The 22936-nt window shown below is 40.7% G+C and overlaps 1 protein-coding gene across 1 annotated transcript in view; it reads right to left on the bottom strand.

The window, feature by feature from the left end:
• AMOT (angiomotin) overlaps nucleotides 1-22936 on the bottom strand; it is a 67060-nt gene that overhangs the window by 12754 nt on the left and 31370 nt on the right. The window contains exons 8-10 of the mRNA XM_011953524.1: nucleotides 17644-17789; nucleotides 4497-4646; nucleotides 3241-3431 (exon numbers count right to left, since the gene is read on the bottom strand). Coding sequence (XP_011808914.1) covers nucleotides 3241-3431; nucleotides 4497-4646; nucleotides 17644-17789 — 487 coding nt within the window. The remainder of the gene's footprint in view (nucleotides 1-3240; nucleotides 3432-4496; nucleotides 4647-17643; nucleotides 17790-22936) is intronic.

Below are 22936 nucleotides of genomic sequence, written 5' to 3'. Positions count from 1 at the left end.
TATATCCAAATATGCATACATAAACTGTGATACATCTATACCATGAACACTACTCAGCATCAACTTGGATGGGTCTCAGAATCATTGTGTTGAGCGCAATATGTCAAACAAGAAGAGTAAATGCAATATGATTCCTTTTATATGACATTCTAGAAAAGAAAAGTATAATTTTGTGACAAAATAACAGATTAGTCATTGCCTGGGGTCAGGCATGGGAGGAAGCGATCAAATTCAAGGGCACGAGAACACTTTACAACAGGTCCTCTATGTTAATTGTAGTGGTGGTTACACTGTTGTATACAATTACCAACATTCATCAAACCGTACACTTACAACAGGTGATTTTTTAATATGTAACTAATATCACAATTGAAAAAAAAATTGTTTTCTCGAACTATCGTTGATACCACCAAAGCAAGATGTCCTAATTGTGAAATCTGTCATTTACCAATGAGCCATTAGGTTTGGAATATATTAAGCTTGAGATCCTGGTAGAATACACAGAAACCAAGCAGATCATTAAAATGTGGCACCAGATTTAGGGATATAATTTATACATTTAGAAATTGTTTCCTTCCGGCTTTCACATCTTCCTTTCTCCTTCCTTCCATTTTCCTTCTTTCTTTTCTTCTTTCCTTCCTTCCTTCCTTACTCAAATACACTTGAGCACTTTCCAACTGTAGTCAATATTCTAGACATTTAAAAATTATTTTGAGGCCTGGTGCAGTGGCTCACACCTGTAATCCCAGCACTTTGGGAGGCCAAGACAGGTGGATCACAAGGTCAGGAGATCGAGACCATCCTGGCTAACACGGTGAAACCCTGTCTCTACTAAAAATATACAAAATTAGCTGGGCGTGGTGGCACATGCCTATAGTCCCAGCTACTTGGGAGGCTGAAGCAGGAGAATGGCGTGAACCCGGGAGATGGAGGTTGCAGTAAGCTGAGATAGCGCCACTGCACTCCAGCCTGGGCAACAGAGCGAGACTCCTTCTCAAAAAAAAAAAAACAACACTTTTTTTTGAAAGAAAAGAAAATATTAAACTTTTACCATGGAAAGGGGCAAAGGGCAGAACCTTGGTCAATAGGTACATTTAAGACTGAGAGAAAGAAGAGGAAAACAAGTAGACAAAAGGAATAAAAAGAAATGTTGGAAAGAAAGGCAGAAGAGCCCACAGGTTTTGAAATAAAGTTTTCTGAATGTTACCACCCAAATATAAAATCTCATTTGAAAGGAAAGAGGAAAAGAAAACCAACCTCCATGGTAGAACATAAGAGGCACTATCGTTGGAAGAGTAACATAATCCTAGAAATAGGAAGGTCTGAAGGAATGACCTAATCCAATTCGCTTATTTTACAGAAATTTCAATACAGTCTGTCTGCCAGTGTCTCCTGTGGATTGGATTAGTAGCGTGCCAGAAAGACACACAGTCCTGATCTGGAATGTTCGCCTGTGGGACTATCAGAAAGTGTTCTTTCTAGGTGGGAACAGGCTGTGCTTTATCCTATTGAGTGATAGGCATGCACATTTTGCCAAAAACAGTGATTAGATGAAAAGTTTCTATCTGATGATTAAAGGGAATTCAGTTTAAATTAAATCTACCTTGTGGGAGCCAATAGATTCTGAAAATCCATCTGAGTGGGGTTTCCCCAAATACACAAAACTTTCAAAGGAGGAAGGAAGGAAGATAGTTTCTTTATACAAAGCCCCAGTGACAACCCCCTAAGCTCTCCTACATTTTGACCTGGAGTCTATTCTGAAGTAGGAACCATGAACCCTAGCTTTCTAGTGTTTTCTCACACTGCACACTCTCGTGACCTGAACATTATTAAGCTTCTGCCTAAAGGTGACAAAATTACCCTGTATCTTTCCACCTCTCAATAATAACAACTTTTTTTAGTGTCAGCGTTTCTTATATAACCTCTGAACAAGTGCTAGACACAGGTGTTTCCTTGGGAGCGAGCAGGTAAAATTACATTTAATTCTGCTTCTAACCTGCCTACAAACTTCGAGACCATCTTCTGGCAGAGCTGGGCCTTCTGTGCACTCTATTGCCACACTGTCATGTATTGAGTATGCCTTGCTTAGGAAACAAGGTCAGCAAGCTTAAGCCCATGAGGACCTCAAAATCAAGCCACAGGCAGCTTCCATCCATTTGAGGCATAGATGATATCTAATGAAGACAAGCAGATCACATTAGAGAGACATGTCTTCCTAAAGAAGGCTTATAAAGTAGGCTTAGAAAGGAGGCTTAGAAAGCACCGGTTCAGCTCTTAGCACTGAACCTCCCCACCTCTGATTTGGCATGAGACGGACTCAAAAATAAATGTATCCACCACCCCCTCCACACGCATATACCAACCCAAAACAACACTGTGGTTTTTAATAACTTTCTGGGTAGAGACCTATCTGGGTGCAATATGCTGTAGCCTGCCTTTCATACCCAATTCCAGACCAAGGCTCTGTTATCGCCACAACTCAAGTCATCACCTGACTTGAATTCAGTTTTTGTTGTTTCTTTCTCCCTTTCTTTTTACCCCAACTGATGATTATGAGCAGTAGCAAGACAGACACATGGAGTAACAGCAACTATTTCCTCCAAAGGCCAATAATGAACTTTCATAATTTGAAAAGGGGAACAAATAAGAAGCACAAAACAAAAATCCTTCGGCCACTTTCTCTCCCTTACCAGATGAAATGTGACTGTTCACACATGATGAGGTTGTGCACATACAGAATGTGGCCTTCAAATATTGACCTTCCCAAAGGGCAGGGATGGGTTCAAGTTCAGCACAGCCTTTGACATACCTTGGACAAGCCAGAGCTATCAAATGACAGCAGTAACTCCTCAGTGACATTTAGTTTCTGAGTGGTAGTTTCTCTGGAGGGGCTTTCACTCCAGTCCTGGGGCTAAACAACCTGCATATGTGGCTGAAAGAATCTGTGGCTCTGGGGAAGGAGGGGTGCAAATTTACAGCTGATCCCATCTGCAATTATTCCGGCTTCTGGGGAAAGCTGAACTATGATTCTAGTAAGTTTATAAAACAACTTTTATGTTCAAATCCCTGACTCTCTCTCTACAGGTGTTCAATCCCTGCATAATCAGATGAAAGAAAACACACTTAGGCAGAAACGGGAGTGGGGGGGAACCCAGAATATTAAAGAAAATAAAACACTGGAAAAATCTATGAATCAGTGACCTTTGTGTTCTTCCCACTCATGCCCTACCAGATACTTACCTCTGAGCAGCCACGGTTGCAGCAGCATCCAGAGCGAAATGTCTCATCACGTTCTCCTCCAAATATTTCTGCTCCCACTTTGTCATATCAGCTTCCAGAGCCAGAATCCTCTCCTCTTTCTCCCGAAGGAGCTCCATCAGTGCAGCAGCATTGTATTCTGAAACACTGGTGGGCTGACAGTTGCCCTGACGCTGTTGGGCCAGATGCAGAGAACCTTCAAGTTAGTGAGAGAAGAACCATGGTGTCTGAGACCCTATTCTTGGAAAGGATTACTGCCCAGCCTACTTCTGTTTCGACTCTGATTCAGAAAGAAGCAGGGGGAATTCAGATCTCCTCCTAAGGCCACAGGACTTCCTATCATGGGCTTGAATGTGAGATTCCCTTGGCCAGGAAAGGGGCCTGTCATATCAAATTGTCATGCTACTCAGAAAGTGAATTAATGGGCTAAAAACTGCCATCCCTGCCTGTCAGCATAACACACAACAGAAACGAGAATTTTAAAATCTGGCCAGGCACGGTGGCTCGCACCTGTAATCCCAGCACTTTGGGAGTCTGAGGCAGGCGGATCACCTGAGTTCAGTTTAAGACCAGCCTGGTCAACATAGTGAATCCCTGTCTCTACTAAAAATACCAAAAAAAATTAGCTGGGTGTGGTGGTGCATGCCTGTAATCCCAGCTACTTGGGAGGCTGATGCAGGAGAATCGCTTGAACCTGGAAGGCGGAGGTTGCAGTGAGCTGGGATCATGCCACCGTGCTCCAGCCTGGACAATAGAGTGAGACTCAGTCTCAAGAAAAAAAAAAATCTAGAATTTAGTTCCTATCTTGCCCGTAACTTGTGGTTATCATTAGCGATTTGTGCCAACTTTTCCTAGTCTTGATTTTCATTCATCTAAAACTGAAGAGTGGTATGGCCAGATGATTTCTGAAGACCATTTCTAGTTCTTCAATATGAAGGCGTGTATTTGTGTAGCAGCTCTAATTCTTACAGCATCTACTGTTCCTGGAGTTCATGTGAAAATAAAAGGTGCAAGATCATAGGCTTAAAGGATATTTCTGGGATAGGAAGCTAAGGAAACAGACTTTGTATTCACAATTGGGAGGCACTCTGGAGTCAGATTAGGTGGGAGAAAAATGTAAAGATGAGCAAGTGTGCGCTTTCAGTATTCACATCAAATGCCAACTGAAAAATAAGCAACCAGGAATAATGTCATTTTCTTGACTTTTTTTCCCCTTTCTTCCTTTAAGTTCTCCATACCTGCTGGATTCTCAGGGATTCCAGTTCCCTCTCCAGTCGTGTCCGGAGACGGTGCTCTAGCTGCTCACGTTTTTCACATGCTGCCTGGAGCTGTACAAGGGCCTGCTGCATCTTCTCCACCTTGTCAACGTACACTTGCTTCTTTTTCAGCTGGAAATCCACGTTGGGTAATTTGCAAGGTGAAAGGAAAAACAGCAAGCAACAGGGTCAACTATGTATCCCCCAAATCCAGCCTTGTGTTTAGATCTCTTCTTATTTTAGAGTCCAGCTGCAAAAAGGAATGGATGGCGAGAAGGTCCTTCACGGTGAGTAGCAGGCTGCCTTGTATTGCTCATACAGAGAATGTGAAGGAATCGAGAGTCCCTTTTAAACCTCTTCCTTCTTCCCCATCTCTATACCTTTCCAAAGTCTACTCCCATCAGTACCATCTATGTTCGATAGCCAAGTTTTTCAGATTCCCGATTACACATATCCTTACCTCTGGTCTTTTTCACTCTCATATGGAATATTCTTGGGGAAGGCATATCTTATTTTGGTTATTGCATTAGGCAAATCCTTTAAAAGGGGGGATCTCCAGGAAGAAAGGTTTGCTTTGGTATGGAAAGGAAGCCCACCCACTTTTATGTAGCTGTCTCTTCTCCAAGTGGGAGAAAAATGGTGACTAACTGCTGAAGGTACAAGGTCAGCATTGTCTTTTTGAAGTCTTTGGTCCTGGTAATCACCCCATATAATCCATCACTGCTCTCCTGGGAAGTTTCTGCTTCTCAAAAGTAAAGGTGTCATGTGATGATTCAAAAGCCTTTACCCTCCACATTGCCTAGCACTGCCGTGCTAGTTCTTTAGGTTATTTGTGATTGCTACTTCATGAGCCTGAATTGGAGACCCTGGGTTATAGTCTCATAACTTTTATTCTGGAACCATAAAAGATCCCGAAAGCCTCAAACTAATGACTCAAAAGTGAAACTAAATGAGTCAAACATTATTATTTATCTTTGCAAGCCTATAAGCCATATCCAAAAGCAAATGTAGAAGTAAGCAGGGAATAAGAGTGTGAGTTCTTTGTAACCTTGTAGCTTAGAAGCAAAAGTTTGGCTCTATGTGGATAAAATAATGAGAAAGATCTCAGAGCTCTTTAAAGAAGATATGTATCTTCTTTAAAGATATATATAATCTATATCTTCTTTAAAGATACAGATATATATCTATATCTTTTTAAAAGATATCTTTAAAGAAGATACACACACACACACACACACACACACACACACACACACACACACCCCTATGGTATATCTATCCATCTATCTATCTATCTGTCTATATCTTTAAAGAAGATATGGGGAAACTGCAGGCTTCCCAACTTGTTAACAAATAAGCAGATGAAGCTTCTTGTAACACTTGTGGGGCCCCCTCAATGCTAATAAATCAACTCATAGCTGTTTCCAAAGCAGAAACTCTTCCAAGTGGGGCACGTCTGTCATTATCCTTCTGATGGAAGTTGATGTTAGGGAAACCTTCACTCTTTAGATAAAAATATGAAAATATTATTGATAACCTAGTCAAAAAGAAATTCAGGCATCTGATTCTGACTTTTCAACAAATTCCCAAGCTCTTGAGTTACCTAGGTAGATAACGGCAACATAAGAAGTTACCCACCCTACCAGCATTGCCTAACAGCCACTTAGCTGGGGCCCAGCTGGCAGAACCAACCTGACTCCTTCATTGCAGAAACTTTCATGGTAATGAGTCCAAGTCATTACTTGGTAGAATTTCCAGTCAGACAGCACTAGCATGTACTGGTGGAAAAACCCTCCTTGTCTTATAATGGCCCCCTCCTCAAATTAGAATTGCTGAACTTTCTCTAAGTCGAAGGAATCCTATCTTGTATTTTCCTACCAGACCTGTAGTATGCCTTGCCTAGGTGACTGGAAAACAAAAACCTTTTCTACTTTTGTTGTACTTCCTTGACATTTCCTTTCATTCCAAGTCTAGTTCAATCTAGCCTTATAAACCAGTTGAGGTGAGTTCGAAGCCTAGATGTTTTTATCCATTAGAACATTTCCTAGGAAATAAAATAAACAAAACACCATCACTCTCTTTATTTCAATAAGTTTAAACCTTTCTTCCCCGGGGTTTGTGGCTGTTTATAACAACATTGACTAGGGCAACCAAAACTTTTGCCTCTGTCTTCCTATTTGCTAAGCTTGGAATAATTGGAGAGAAGGAAACATCCTCTATCCTTCACCTTTTGGGTCTTATAATCCTTATGAGCAATTTAAAGCTGAATGCATTTATTTGTGAATTGCTCTGAAAGCCCTAAGGGAGCAGGGCAATGTTAATACAGAGAAAGTTAACTATAATTACTAAGGCTTACAGCAGTTATACTTAAAGGCAATTAAATTTAGATAGCATGCAGTTCTTGCCTTGGTGGTAAACTACTGCAATGCAAGCTCAGAAAACTGAAAAATAAGCAATCCAGGGCCATGTGGACTTCTTGAGAAAGGAAACCAAAGTATCCTAGCAAAAGCACCCCCGCAATATAAGTCACTGAACCAACTCTCTGGAAGGGAAATGCAATAAAAGCCCGGGGAGTTGTCTGAGTTGGCTGAAGATAGGCATGCAGGTCAGATAAATACCACAAAGCCAGCCAAAAAATATGCCATTTTGATTTGCCACTGGGATGATTTTCCACAAGGTAGCAGGACCATTGTGGCTGGCATAGTTCTCCCACCTCATTTAAAATGAGAAAAAGTACAACTCACCCATAAACATCATAATCACTTAGTAAATGCCTACTCTCTAGGTAAGTTAGGGTAGAAAAAGACAACTCTTGCATGTGACCAGCGCAAGATCCTAGAGATGCAATCAACAAAGCCAACCATCTTCTAAGTTACACTCTCTACATTTTCTAGATCTTATCTACGTGTAAAAAGGAACAAAGACCTACACGCTTTATTGACTCCACTACTATCTTGGATGTTATGTGCTTCACTTTTACCTTAGTCATGACAAATCACCAAGTATCTTTATATGAATCAAATGAGATGATGCATTAAGTGCTTAGCTGAGTATATGGTACAGAAAGTACTCCAGGTTGTTTGTTCTTTTTTCGAGAAAAATTAATACCAAGTCATACACATTCCAGTCCTCTGAACTTTGAACACTCACTCCAGATATCCTTGACATGGCTATCATTCTCTTAGTAACTCTAATGATCACCTCCTTGTCTAATTAGACAACACAAATATAGCGATTTCCCCACAGGAAGACATATAACATTAGGCCTCAAACACTTTATGCTGTAGATATCTTTGGATAGCAAGTTCTTCATTGGAAATACAGTTAGAAGCAACCACTGAGTAGCTGCAAGAATACCATATTTCTCTCCAAATGACATGATTTGCAAGGTACCTCTACTTTAGGAGAAAGAAATATTTTACCTAAGATCAAAAGTACTATTTAAATAAAGACCCTTAGGCAAAACTAATTATCTTTCTCTCTTTTTCATTCTCTCTCTCTTCCCTCTTTCTCGCTGTGTTTGTATGTGTGTGTGTGTGTGTGTGTGTGTGTATGTGACACACACACAGATATACATATCAGAAATTTCTATCTGACAGCACAATGAAAGGTAAAGGAACAAGCTGACAATCAGGAGACTTGGGTTCTAGTCCTAGCTGTGCTATTAATAGCAACTTGTTTCTCTATTCTCAGCTACAGAGATCTCACTTGTTTAAAAAAAATGAGGGGGGTTTCAGGAGTCAGCAAACCAAAATGGTCAGCAGCTGCCCAAATCCAGCCGTGTCCATTGATTTTGTCTATAGCTGCCTTATAGCTACAATGGCAGTCGAGCAGCTGGAGTTGCAACTGAAACTGCATGGCCCACAGACCCCAAAGCATTTACAATATGGTCCTTTAGAGAAAAGTTGGCAAACCCCTGGAGAGGTCTTCAGATGGTGATGCAGAGTCCTAGTGTTTGGTGGAGGTGCTTTAGGGGCCACTATAGTGGGTGGGTTACATCAGATGGTTCCTCTTTTATGTGCTTTACGTATTAGGGTTCTATTTAAAATTTCACTTGAAAAAACAATTGCCAGAGCTTTGTGTGTGTTATATTCACGTTCACTTTTGTTGTCTGTTATCTGTCTTCCCTAGAGAATGGGCCTCCCACCTTATTTTGCTCCATCATCTTTTCATACTTGATGCTTCAGTACGGTTACATAGCTTAAGGTTACTGAATAGCCCATAGTATTTCACCCCTCACTGCCTCTGGAGGTGATATTCTCTCTCTTAGGAATGCCCTGCCCCACCAGGGTTTAAGAAGTTCAGAGAGAAAAAAAAAAAAAAAAAAAAGCAGGGCTAGATACATGATCTCAGAAGATCTATAAGAGTCTTTAACTCCCAAATAGGTTATGAATCAGAATCCCCTTCTCACCTTCAACACTGACCAATATCCAAGAGGGCTCAGACAAATGTGGTCCTGGAATTCTGTACTGACACATTCTTAGAGGTAAAAACAAAAGTTTTGCTTTAGTTTGTGTGTATGTACATGCAAGAGACATACCACATAATGTGTGGTTTTGTCATAAGACCCTAGATGATTTATTTTTGTGTTTTCAGTGTTCAAAGAACTGAAGATTCACTTAAAAAGTTTCCAAAGCCAAGATAGTGGTTTGAGTGTTTGTGCATAAAATGAGTTGTGAGGACCACAGACTAGTGACTCTAGTTTCTAATCTAGAGACCAGTACCCATGAGCCCTAAAGATTCTAAGTAAATCTATCATTTAAGCCAAATCCCTCCTGAACATTCAGTGAATGGAGGGAATCCTTTATGTATTAAAGTTTTCTTACAAAATGCCAACTTTCAAGAAGTTGTCAAATCCTTTCCTTGCCTTCTCCAATTCTGTGTTTTCTTAATGTAGACCCCTATACCACTTTTACTCCCTGGCTTGATCTTTAGATCCACTTTCTCTCTAACCCTAACCTGACTCCCACCTCCTACCGTACTCCAAGGTCCAATCTATGGTAGTTTCCTTTTCTGGCTTTATATGAACGGTTCTCAACTGGGGGCAATCGCCCCCCCACCCCCTACCATGCCCAACTCTCCAGGGGACATTTTAGCAATGTGTGGAGACATCTTTGGTTGTCACAACTGGAGGTGGGGTGCTACTGGCATTTAGTGACTAGAAGCCAGGAATGTTGCTAAACAGCCCACAATACACAGGACAGCATCCTACTACTACCACTAAAGAGTTGTCCAGCTCCAAATGTCAGTAATGCTGAGGTTCAGAAACCTTGCTCAACACTGCAGCACTACTGGAGATCTCCTTTGTGCCACACTAATATTTTAATGTTATCATGTTATCCTCAGTCACAGACCTCTAGGTGACTGTAAGATTTCTAACTCTGAAACTTAGCATGCCCCAGACGACTTTCATCTTTCCTCAAAATGTCATCCTTTTGGTACTTCAGTCATCATCATCACTTACCTAATTTTTCCAGTCTCAGAATCTTGGAATTATCATTCTTCCCTCTTTCCTTTGTCTACCATATCCAATCTATCACTACGTCTTAATTCTAACATCTCTCATACTATTTCATTTCTTTATATGTTCATAGCCAACACAGTTTAAGCTATATTAACACCTAACAGATATTACTTTCAGTTGCTCTCCTAATCTATACACACATGCATGTGCATACACACAGACACACACACATACACCCATGAGTCCATCCTATATACAGCTGCTGTAACAGACTTCCTGAAATAGTCATTTAAGAAAAAAAGCAACCGGCTGGATGCAGTGGCTCACGCCTGTAATCCCAGCACTTTGGGAGGTTGAGGTAGGTGGATCACTTGAGGTCAGGCATTCGGGAAAAGCCTGCCCAACATGGTGAAACCCTGTCTCTACTAAAAATACAAAAATTAGCTGAGTGTGGTGATGAATACCTATAATCCCAGCTACTTGGGTGGCGGAGGCAAGAGAATCGCTTGAACCCAGGAGGCGGAGGTTAAAGTGAGCCGAGACTGCGCCACTGCACTCCAGCCTGGGCAACAGAGACTCTGTCAAAAAAAGAAAGAAAGAAAGACAAGAAAGAGAGAGAGAGAAGAAAAGAGAGAGAGAGAAGAAAGAAAGAAAAAGAAAGAAAGAGCAACCTACTAACCTACTGCACACCGATTCAATTAGTGTTTATTAGGTACCTATTATATCCAAGGCACTTTTAAACCTACCCCCTCTCTTCTTTAGACCAGAGCTGTTCTCTTTCATCCATACCTCAAACTACTTGATGCTTTTATGTTTACCACTCAGTCTACTGTCACACTCCCCTGTGTTCAGCCTAGATATGGCTCTTTAAAATGCCCTTATCAATCTAGGCTCCTACTGCCTTAAAATTCTACCAGGTCTACTATGCAAATACTCAAATTTCATATTGGTCTGATCACTTCTTATCCCTCCTTACTAAATCACTAAACTCTCCAAGAGTTCTTCCTTGAATAATCTTACCTGATCCTGATTGCTGCTTTTCTCTATAGCTTCTCATCCTGTGTACTGTATTAGCAGTCATTTTTTAAAGATTTCATTAATGTGTGGATTTATTCGTTCATTCAACAGATATTTACTGAATGCTTATTATACATCAGGCCCTATTCTACAAATGAGAGCAGAAGGGATGTAGCAGGAAACAAGACAAAATTTCTGTCTCAATTGGAAGGCAATATCCATAGAGGCAACTTAAGGGTAGAGCCCTTCTATTTTCCTTGGTATCTCTCTTAAGTTCTAGTTCTAGTTTACTGGTCACTATATTCTTGGTGAACAGTTAATATTAAATAACTATTACATTCAAGAACAAAAATGAGCATAGTATAGCTTATCTGCAACACTGCAAATATACAAACAACAAACACACACCTCATAAATGTATTCGCTTTGACCCAGTCAAGATAAGAGTTTCATATCATTCCTATTCAGAGATAAGTTTTAAAAGGAAAATCATAAAAGTGGGAGGAAGAACAGTGGGAAGGCAATCTATTGAAGCATAAGGCAAATACTCTTGAGCTCAATCAATCATATGATTTTCCATTACACTTCTGTAATATTTTGAACCAGTTCCCAAATATTTGGCAGATCTCTTAACCCTCTTCTGACTCAGGAAAATCTGATCCCTGCAAATGAATACCACGTGATGGCATCTCTTCCCTCCTTCCAACAACTGTGGATGTCTTTCAAACTTATTTTTTAAAGGATGGCTATATACAAAATTGCTTCTAGAGCCCCATTTGTCTTAGCCATTTGCATGGAAGTGACTTAACCATTTAGCTTCCCATTTATTCACTAGTGGACAAAGAACAGGGGTAAAATGCTTTAGATTTAAGAGATCTGGGATTTTTCCTAAATGTATCACTGACTGTATCACCTAATCTGTCTGTACTTTAATGTCTTAATCTGTCAAATGAGGATAACATTTGCAAGGTTCTTTGGGGATATACCAATATATCTGTAAATATTTTTAATGTTTAAAAAATACAAACAAGAAAATACAGATCAGTAGGCAGAAAGGACAGACTATTAATACTAGCTGGATGACCACCAACATATACAAACACTCCATTGGCTAAAGGACATTAAGGCTAAAAATATAAAACTAAGTCCAGTGCCTTCATTGTCTAATATTCCTCTTCCCTTGTATTGTCCACAACTCCAAACACTATTATACAAATGTCACAACTGAAGTGTATTTTTACTGCTATTCTCCTTCATACCACGGGTTATATGTTGCTCCATGAGCCTGATTTTAGTTTGATCTGATTTAGTCTTACCCAGGAGCCACTGGATCCAAGTAAGGGTTCATGCTGAAGCAATTTGGTAACACTACCCTGGTATTAGCAAGCTGCCTCCGTCCATTGCCAGTAGGCTGTGGTCCACTGGTAGATATTAAAAGAATTGAAGAGTAAAAAAAACCACCTCTAAAAACTTGCTACCTCAGGAATAGGGCTCATGTTGTAAAGGCGACTAAAGAGAAACCCACAAAGCTTCCAATTTAGGAATTTCAAAAGCCAAAATCATAGGAAAGACTGAAAGAATTGAGCTCAGAGAGATCACTCCATCTCTATTTGGGGGTAAACATAATTTCTGTCTTGTAACACATTGGGTAGAAAAACACCTACTTAAAAGTAAATACGGCCAGGCACGGTGGCTCACTCCTGTAATCCCAGCACTTTGGGAGGCTGAGGTGGGTGGATCACTTGAAGTCAGGAGTTCGAGATCAGCCTGGCCAACATGGTGAAACTCCGTCTCTACTAAATACAAAAAATTAGCTGGACGTGGTGGCATAGACCTATAGTCCCAGCTACTTGGGAAGCTGAAGCAGGAGAATCGCTTGAACCCAGGAGGCAGAGGTTGCAGTGAACCAAGATCATGCCACTGCTGTCCAGCCTGGGCAACAAAGCGAGACTCCATCTCAAAAATAAATAAATAAATAAATAGATAGATAGAGGGAGGGAGGGAGGAAGGAAGGAAGGAAATACACTGAGATAAATATGGAGAATACCATCCTTAGATGAAATGCTCTTCAAATAAATCAATAATGCAAGAGCAGAACACCTTGGAATATTCCTGGGTGGATATCTATTTTATCTGTATCCTATCAATACTCTAAATGCACACATAATTCACATCCTTGGATCTTCCATCCAAATCTATAATCCATCAAAACACTGGATAAGATTTACCTTCACCAATGAAATCCTATTGTTGCTGGAAAATTATTTTGGAGTATTAGACATATGAATATCTATGCCTATGACACCTTCCTCTAATATCAGGAATGGAGGAAATTGGTTATGATGCTTTGTGGATAGGTGTGGTAGCAGAAAATTATGTATCTTTAAAACCAAAAAGACAAATCAAATAAGTAGTAAGAGATCTAGAAAGAAGGGAAAATATTAGCCCTTAAGAACAATGGTGGAAATGGAGTAAAACGGTATGAATTTAGCTTTAGAGAACTGAGTAGAATTGCAATGGGACTCTACAAAATGCACTGGCTACTCTAATACGAGCTATCAATGTGACATCTAAATCATCACTAGCCACTGCAGTTCAGAAAAGGTTAACATTTGGGCCCCTTCTTGTTGAATCTCCATGGCTTTCATTCTAGCCTACAGCCAAAGAACAAGGCTCACTGGCTCTCTCTGCCAGCCCTCTCACATTCCACACTCTCCCTTCCTGTGCACTCAGTTCAGTAAGCAGCCCACCCGCAGCATCTTCCCTCTTTGATCTTGCCAAGGCCTTTTTCCCACCATCCCTGAAACAATTACCCAAGCCGCTTCCACTCCAGATCATCATAAGACAGCAGCCAGCCAGAAGCCTGGGCTGCCTTGAGCCTTGTGAGAGGATATGCCAGGCATCCATCGAAAATCTCCAGTGAGGTCAAATTGGTAGGGGGTGGGGAGGCTGTCTTTGAATAGGAGAATACCGTGGTTGCTGTAGGACACAGAGCTCTTTTGACTTGGAGTTTAATGAGCCTCCACTTCAATAGGACCTACGTGTCCCGAAAGATAAGGGCAAGGACGGAAAGGCACCATTTACCTCATTCGGCTGCTGCTGCAATAGGGGCACAGGGTGCACCCTGGTTCAAGACCTGGATCAGAGTGACTCACCAAGAAAACAGGTCTGATTTATAATTACAGTGCTGTCCCCTCCCCAGCAAGATACCTCCTTCCTGGATGTCAGCAGAGCCAGGTCCATGAAAGAATGCACTGAACTTGGGAGCAAATGGAAGCTGTGATCGCAGGAGAAAGTTCTTTGTAAGCCTGAGGCAACATTTCTATGTAGAGTTTAGAGCACAGTGATTGTAGAGAACTTCAGGCAAGAGAGTTAATGAGATTAGCAAGAAGGAATGAATTTCAGGAAAAGAATCTAAATGAGGTCTTTGTAAAGAGAAAGACATAAATAAATGCAAGGGTCCTCTGACCATTAAAGTAGTCATAACCTTTCCCTGACCACCTTAATGCAATGAGAAGTAGTTACCTGAGTGACCTTGTACTTAGAAAGCTGAGAAAAATAGTATCCTAACAAAAGGTCTAATTTGAGAAAGTTTCCCTAATTTTGATTTGCTAAGTAGGCCAGAGAGGTTTTCCTTGGAAGAACTTCTAAGGCTCAAGAAAAAAGGAAAGTTCATGATGCCATTTGTAAGCCATCACTAAATTATCTGTTTATATGGGACACAGGCAGGTTATCTAACATATCCATCTGCCTTCAAACACAGCCTTACTTGAGCCATTTCCAACAGACAGAAGGATAACTCTTCTATTCATGAATACCTTTCTTGGTTTAGAAATGTTCAATGATTTTGTGAAGCAATCACAATGAAGGCTCCTTCCTAGATCTGTTCCAGAACTACCTGTTTACCCCAAATACCTCCCTGATGATGTTCCAAACTTTGAAATTTCAGCCCTGAAAGAGCAAAGCCTAATGAAGACTGAGTCACAGCAGAAAAGCAAAACTTTAATTAGCAATTTCGTATATCTGAGGATAAGCAAAAGGGATGTTTTCCTTTGAACAACATAGAGGAGACACGACAAACAGCACCCAGGAGCAAATCCAGCTCTGAGAGACTGCTAAAACAAAAAGGGAAATAAGAACCAGTTGATTTTCTCTGAGATGTGGTCTTCCAAGCCTTTATATGTGCTAGAAGTGAGCCGGCTTGAAAGTCTGGAAGACATCACATGGCCTCTGATATTCCGCTGGGCAGAGGTGGTAAGCCTGCTCTCCCAGTCAAAGGTTTCACCTCCTTTAGCAAGAGCAACTCAGAATTTCCTAACAATTGGACTCCATGTGAAAGCACAAATTGGATGAGGACTAAAAACTTAACAATAATTGATGATCTCATTTGAAATAAATGCCATCATTCAATCCCAGCTCAATACTTAGAACTTCTTTATATTGTAAAGCTACATACATATTTTGGGGAGGGCCCCTGGAAAACTACTAAAAATCTCTAGGACTAATGCCCAGAAAAGCCTCAGAAGTCTGAAGCCAGAAATATATTTCAGGCAACCTTTTCAGCAAGGGCTGCCCAGTGGGAACTAGAAATGAACATTTTCTCCCAAAACATATATTATTTTCATTATTTTCAAACAACCAGTTACCACTGTGCCCTCAGACGTTGCAAAGAAAAATGGTTGCAGACACTCTGTCCCCATTTATCTCCAACTGGCTGAGCACCCTTCGCGGAGGGGCAGCAGGACTCTCTGTACACCCCAATCTCAAAGCAGTCTGGACAAGTTTCTCATAGTCTTTTGAAAAAAGAAAGGCCCAACGAGTGAAGCAATTTTTAAAAAACTTAAAAGATGCAGAGGTTACTAAATCTGAACAAGCACCCACATTTTCTTTTTGGGAGGTGAACCAAAGGATGATTCAGACAGGGAGAAAGGCAGCAGGGTTTAGGGAATGAAGAGTCATGAGATACCAGTTTTATTTCTGGCTCTACCCAACACTGGCCATGTGACCACCAGCAAGCTACTTCTTCTTAGCAGGTCTCTTAGCTTGCCCTTCTCTAAAAGAATTCAGTCTTACCCCATCCTGTAATTTTCTCTGGAATGTCATCACAAAAATGTGAGGGAAAGGAATATATGGGGTGTAGCAAAAGGATGCGATAAGCTCCTTAAACCTAGACATCAGGTAAATACAAGTCTTCTCATTTTCTGTTAAGCAACTTGGCATAGTTCTGACATAGACAACTGATGAAGCAAGACATTAACCTGATTTTATACTACCTGAAGTTGGTATTTTACCAAGTCAGGCTAAGGGATATCATGAATTAGATGGCACTATCCACTGGTAAAGTGTGAATTTACAGCCCAACTCCAACAAGCATTTTAATATCCAAAAAAGAAAGCAGAGGAAATTGATAAGTTGGGAAATCTCCAGGAACTAGACCTATTCATATTGAGGGAAAGGAAGCAAGCAATGAATGAAGGCAGTATAGATACCTCATATACAATAGTCAGAATGCTTTTTAAATGCTATTAAATTTGTTTCAAATCTATTTCTCAACTTTTTATGATGAAGGCTACTTTTTCCCTTAAAACAATTCAAATTTCAGAGCAGAAGTCTGTGAGATATGAAATTTTCTTTACCAAGTTACACTTTAGCATCAATTTTTGCTGGAACACACCCATCCCCTGAAGGGCAAAACATCTAAGAGTTAGTAGTCCAGTGCAATAACAACTGACATCCAAGATAAATTAATGACAAGCCAGCAGCAAATTTCCCTCTATTTCACATGAGTACAGTTTGGTGTTGCAATCAAATAGCATCTATGTCAAGTCTAATCAGATACATATTAATCATATGCTTAATAGTTTGGGGGCCCTTGCATTTGTCAAGGGAAGGCTTCATCTCTGCACACAAATAAATGACAAGTCCATTCCTCCACGTAACTATTTTCTAGAGCTAGCCACTGAGAACCACAGCACAGCTCTTGGACAGTGCATTTTTTCTGACATAAACTGTAAACTGTCCCAGGGTCCCATCCTGTCTCAGACCTCCCAAGACTGCTTCTGTTCAAAAACCAATCTCCCAAGTAAGTCCAAGTAAGTAAAGATATGGCCAGCAAGTATCATTTCTGACCTGAGAGGGGACTGACTTCCCTCTAAGCCCGGGTAGACAAGGGCTGTTCAGATTTCAAAATCCTTAGAGTACTTTAAGCTACCTCGAATTATTTTCTAGTTTTATAAAGTTTTAAAATACCTGTAAGTGCAGAAATTAAAATATACATCTATACATATACATATCTATACATCTATATCTATATATACATTTATATATCTGTCATAGGCTTATGATAGGGCTAAGTATATAGTAAAAGCTTGGAATATGGGGGCAGTGAGCTTATCATACGAATGAACAAATGGAAATTGTTTCTTGACCCTGGTGATTTCCTATTTTGGAGCAAAAGAAAAGAATTTACCAAGAAGAGAAAAGAAAGCAAAGTCCACTCACATCAGCACAATGGAAACTAGGAGCAGCAGATGGCACCTCCCTATTGGGGATTATGCAGCTGCCAATTCATCACAATGTAGAGCCCAGTGTCCCTGATTTCCCAGCCCTCCTACCCCCAGGCTCATATGCTACCTGAGGAAACCATACCTCTTCTTCCAGCTTTACCACCTTGGCCTGGGCGTTACTCAGGGCCTGATCTCGGATTTCGATGTGTCGTCTTTGGTCCTCATTGGTAGAACGGGCAGTGGCCAGCTCCGCTTCCAGCTTCTCCTTCTCACGTTGGCTTTCTTTATCTGTCAGGACATTAAACATCAACACTGCCAGCCTGGAGCTGGCTCAAAGCCTTACCTGAGCAAAACTGACACATCATACCCTTTACTAGATAGCCTACTGTCCTAGTGCACAGCTGAAGAACCAGTATACCCAAGATCTGGACTCTATCACTGGCTCTACCACTAACTTGCTGTAGAAATTCAGAAAAGTCACTTAACACCTTAATGGTTGTTGAGCAGAAGCAATGAGAAAATAGGTGCAATGTGTCCCAAAAAGTATTAGGCATTACACAAAGAATATACACACACACACACACACACACACACACCCCTCAGAAGAAAAGGTAGACTCGTCCCCTCAATTTTATTTCTTCCAAATTGTCTTATATTGGCAAAAGAACAATTGAGCTCAAAACATTTTCCCCATCGTTTCCTCATGACAGTACATTAAACAGAACTAAAAATGACATTTCATAAACTGGGTAACAGTTCAAGCCCACCCTTCATGCACTAACATTACTTTGTAACTGAGATCAAGTCTACTTGACAACATGTCCTCTCCACGGAAAACCTAACCCAACACCACCCCCTAACCCAACTCACTTTATCTCAGCATCTGCTTCTCTTGGGAATCCAATGTCTTTTTCTTTTAATTTTTTTTTTTATTATACTTTAAGTTCCAGGGTACATGTGCACAATGTGCAGGTTTGTTACATATGTATACATGGGCCATGTTTGTGTGTTGCACCCACTAACTCATCATTTACATTAGGTATATCACCTAATGCTATCCCTTCCTCCTCCCCCCACCCCACGACAGGCCCCAGTGTGTGATGTTCCCCTTCCTGTGTCCAAGGGTTCTCATTGTTCAATTCCCACCTATGAGTGAGAACATGCGGTGTTTGGATGAAGTTTCCAGCTTCATCCATGTTCCTACAAAGGACATGAACTCATCCTTTTATATGGCTGCATAGTATTCCATGGTGTATATGTGCCACATTTTCTTAATCCAGTCTATCATTGATGGACATTTGGGTTGGTTCCAAGTCTTTGCTATTGTGAATAGTGCTGCAATAAACACATGTGTGCATGTGTCTTTACAGCAGCATGATTTATAATCCTTTGGGTATATACACAGTCAAAGATAATACAGTAAAACTGAAAGCCATGTTATGCTTTTATCCTACTCCTTCTCTGGTAGGATAGGCTAGGTGTGGAGGGAACACTGTAAAGAACAAGGCAAAGTTGGAAAACATCAGGATCAGAGGAAGAAAGGCAGCCATTTCACCTGAAAAAAAACATCCTCTGTTTGCGAATCTCCTTTTCTCCCTTTAAGCCTATTAGCGTTTGAAAGTTCAGGTTTTTTTAAATAAAGTAATCCAATATGGCTGGGCAGGGTGGCTCATGCCTGTAATCCCAGCACTTTGGGAGGCTGTGGTGGGAGGATCATGAGGTCAAGAGATAAAGACCACCCTGGCCAACACGGTGAAACCCTGTCTCTACTAAAAATACAAAAATTAGCTGGGCATGGTGGCGCACGACTGTAATCCCAGCTACTAGGGAGGCTGAGGCAGGAGGCTGAGGCTGAACCCGGGGGCTGAACCCGGGAGGCGGAGGTTGTTGTGAGCCGAGATCGTGCCACTGCACTTCAGCCTGGTGACAGAGCAAGACTCCGTCTCAAAAAAAAAAAGTAATCCAATATGCTTGTGTGCTTACACACACACACGCATACATATATATGTATACATACATATATATAAAACATGTGTGTATACATACATATATAAAAAATGTGTGTGTGTATATATATACTTGCATATACACAAAAACGTGTGTGTGTACATATACTTGCATGTGTGTGTATATGTGTATACAAATATACTCTATGACCTTAGAATGGAAGAGCTTAGTGGGCACATAATGGTCTTTCTGACTTGGGTTTTAAAGAGAGCTCAGTTGAGCAGCATCTATATGAAGGTTTAATAAATATCTGTGGATGGATATAAGAAAAATAGAGTAAGAAAGCACCAATATGAGACAGTAGCCAAAACTATAATTTTTAGGAGAATGAAGGAACATGATCACAAGCTAGCATTTGTATAAGTTAATACAGATTTATAAGTAATCTCTAAACAGATTTTATACTTTGTTCAATATACTATTCTTATCTCAATCTGCCCTCTTCTAGTGGCTGGCTGTACCTTGTTCCAGTACCCACAGCTAATGAGAATATCAGAATATTACACCTGAAGTGATATCACTGAATTCCAACAAAGTAATTCTCACTCTTCTCAAATGATCACTTAAAGATTTCATTGCTTGGTCCTAGTTGTGGATGTCTGTTAGTGAAATGGACTCCTTGTGATTCCAGCAGGGGGAGGGAAAAATGAACCATCATGAAATATGCCAGAGCATTCTGTTCTTAACAAGGCCTGCCCTCAAGAGAAACTATTTAACCAGAACCTAATCTATGAGTTTTTGGGATTTTGTTTGCTTGTTTGTTTGTTTCCAGAGCCTAACTGACCCAGGGGAAAGGAAACATCCAACTCCAGTATGCTCTGGCCTTCTACACCAGAGAAAGAAATATCCAGCTGAAGCCCTTTCTAGTGATCCTGCACCACCTAAAGGGGTGAAAAAAAACTGAGATGCACTTGTGAAGTTCAGTCCAGAGGTACAGGCTCAGTAAAAGACTGAGACCTAATCATAGGTCTAGAGCACTTCCCTTTCCCCCAGATTTTACCATCACATCCCGAAAGGCCTATTTACCGCAGTGCCTTTTACCCCATACATCAGGTCTGCCATTTCACACACGCGAAAAAAAAAAAAAAAACCTATAAGCCATACTAAAAGGTGAAATATACAGTTTGAAAAGACAGGGCAAGCATCAGAACCAGACCCCGAGATAAGGCAGGGATACTGGAATTAACAGACTGTGAATTTAAAACAAATATGATTCATATGCTAAGGGCTCTAATGAAAAAAGTAGACAGCATGCAAAATCAGATCAATAATATAAGCAGAAAGATAGACATGTTAAGAAAGGATCAACAATGCTAGATGGTAAAACAGAGGTAATTTTACCATCTTGTTTAACCTCACAGTATCTGTAAGGATCAAATGAGATAGAATATTTATTTAAGTGAAAGGAATGTCAGAAAGCATAACCAAACACCAAAAGAACTTACTACATAAAGCAGATGATGATCATCATCATCACGATTAATAATGAGAATCTGTAGATTCAAAACCTTTCATTGTGATACAACAGATTGTGTATACTAATTTTTAGTATGAGAAGGTTGAGAGTCACCTGACCTATAAAATTAGCAATTCCATGTTTCTGAATCAAATCATTATAACTACAGGGGACCATGACACAAGTAGTTATGTCCCATGTCTTTCCTCTCCTCTTAACTAAGACAGACCTCACACCAGAAACTCAAACAAGTAGTTTTGATTTTTTGGAGGTTAAGTGCTCTTCATCTTGAGACTCAAACCTTTAGTTACAGGAGAAACTTCAATAGGGCAGCCTCACCTTCCTTCCTACTCTGACTTTGCATTTGGAAAGAAAGGAACATTTGTTGAATACGTATTGCATACCAGGTATTGTACTAGCTTAATCCTCAGAACCACCATACAAGGAAGGTACTATTCTCTTCTCCCATTTGCATATGAGAAAACAGAGACCCAGACAGCTTGACCAACTTGCACAAGGTCCCACAGTTGGTAAATAAGTAGTGGAGCCCCTATTTACACCCAGATTGGTTCTACTATACTAGGCTGCCTTCTTCTAGGGTTGAGTTGGTTTGGTTTCTCTAGGATTCCTGCAGTACATTCCCCAGAGAGGCTTTTCAAGAGGGCTTTCCTTTCTCCTGCCACAGTTCCAACCATGCAGGGTTCTGTCAATGTCCCAAGCCAAAAGAAATTAGGAGGGACAAGAGTCATGCCCTCTTCCCTGGCTAGTTGGTGAACTTCACTTTTCCCTCCTAGAGCCATCTGACAGTCTTTTGCTTTGCTGGTAATACCGTCTGATTTACTAAGTCAGCACATTGTATAAACCTGTAGAAGAGCTCCTAGGACACCTGAAATACCATCTCCATACACAGAGGAGTATGATCTAGCTGATCCAGTACAAAGAATCTATACATTTTGTTTGTTTTGATCTGAAAGTCTGCCACCCTCTTTCTGCCAGTGAACTAGCTCTGAGAGCAACTGTGATACCACAAAAGCAATTTCACAAAAATTTATACTAGGCACTGATGACACCAGAAAAACTACATTCCTTACTCTAAGATATGCTGACAAAGGAACAGGAGGTACACGGAAACGAAAAAGAAAAAACCTGTTCTGAAGCCAGAGCACAACAGAACAACCCAGGAAGGGAGGGCAGTATTGTAAGTGAAGATCAAACGAACTTGTAGAAGCTGGCTAGAAGCTGCATGGAATGAGTTGAAAGGGTCATTTGGAGACCCAGCAAAGATGGAAGAGACTGACAAATCCCTACTGAGCACAACTACAGCCAGGGCTACAGTGAGGGAGGCTGGGGGTAGAGGAAACCAGCTACAGGCATCTGCAGAAACGAGAGCAGTTCATCTGTTTCTCCCCGACTAATTCTCCCTGTGGACTCAATCCACTGTGAAGTTTTTATTGCTGGTTTTATTAAGGCAATTGGAAATAATCAGACATTGTCTAGCTGGGTGGGGTCCATTAGAGACCGATAAAGAAGAGGATTAATTCATTGTCATGGTCCTACGAGTATTTCCAGACAAAGGAAACACTATTATGAGGAAGACACAGCTCTGCCCTCCCCCACATCCTCCAACTGTGCAGCCAGAGTCACTAGTTCAGGCCATAGGATTAGCTCCCCTTGCAATCTGCTACTACGTAACAATAAATACTAGATGCCTAACAAAGGGAGCCCCAGATACAGGTGAAGTATTCCAAACACTATCATCAATCCTGCACATTAATCCTATCTCTACCAGAGCCAGCACACGGGATCTTCTAAGAAAATCCCTTCAACATGAAGGGACCTCATGTTCAGCAAAGGCTCTTTATTTAGGTAGCAATGACACTAGCAGGGATTTCAACAGGCTTCTCTAGTTTAATGCTGAAGGAGCAATGTGATGTGACAAGATGTTGTGGCAAGCAGCCTTCTTGGCTTAGGA

This window comes from Colobus angolensis, unplaced genomic scaffold (genome assembly GCF_000951035.1).
Source record: "Colobus angolensis palliatus isolate OR3802 unplaced genomic scaffold, Cang.pa_1.0 Scaffold366, whole genome shotgun sequence".
NCBI lineage: Eukaryota > Metazoa > Chordata > Mammalia > Primates > Cercopithecidae > Colobus > Colobus angolensis.
Note: the sequence above shows the minus strand (reverse complement) of the source record. Positions and strands in the feature narration are given on the sequence as shown.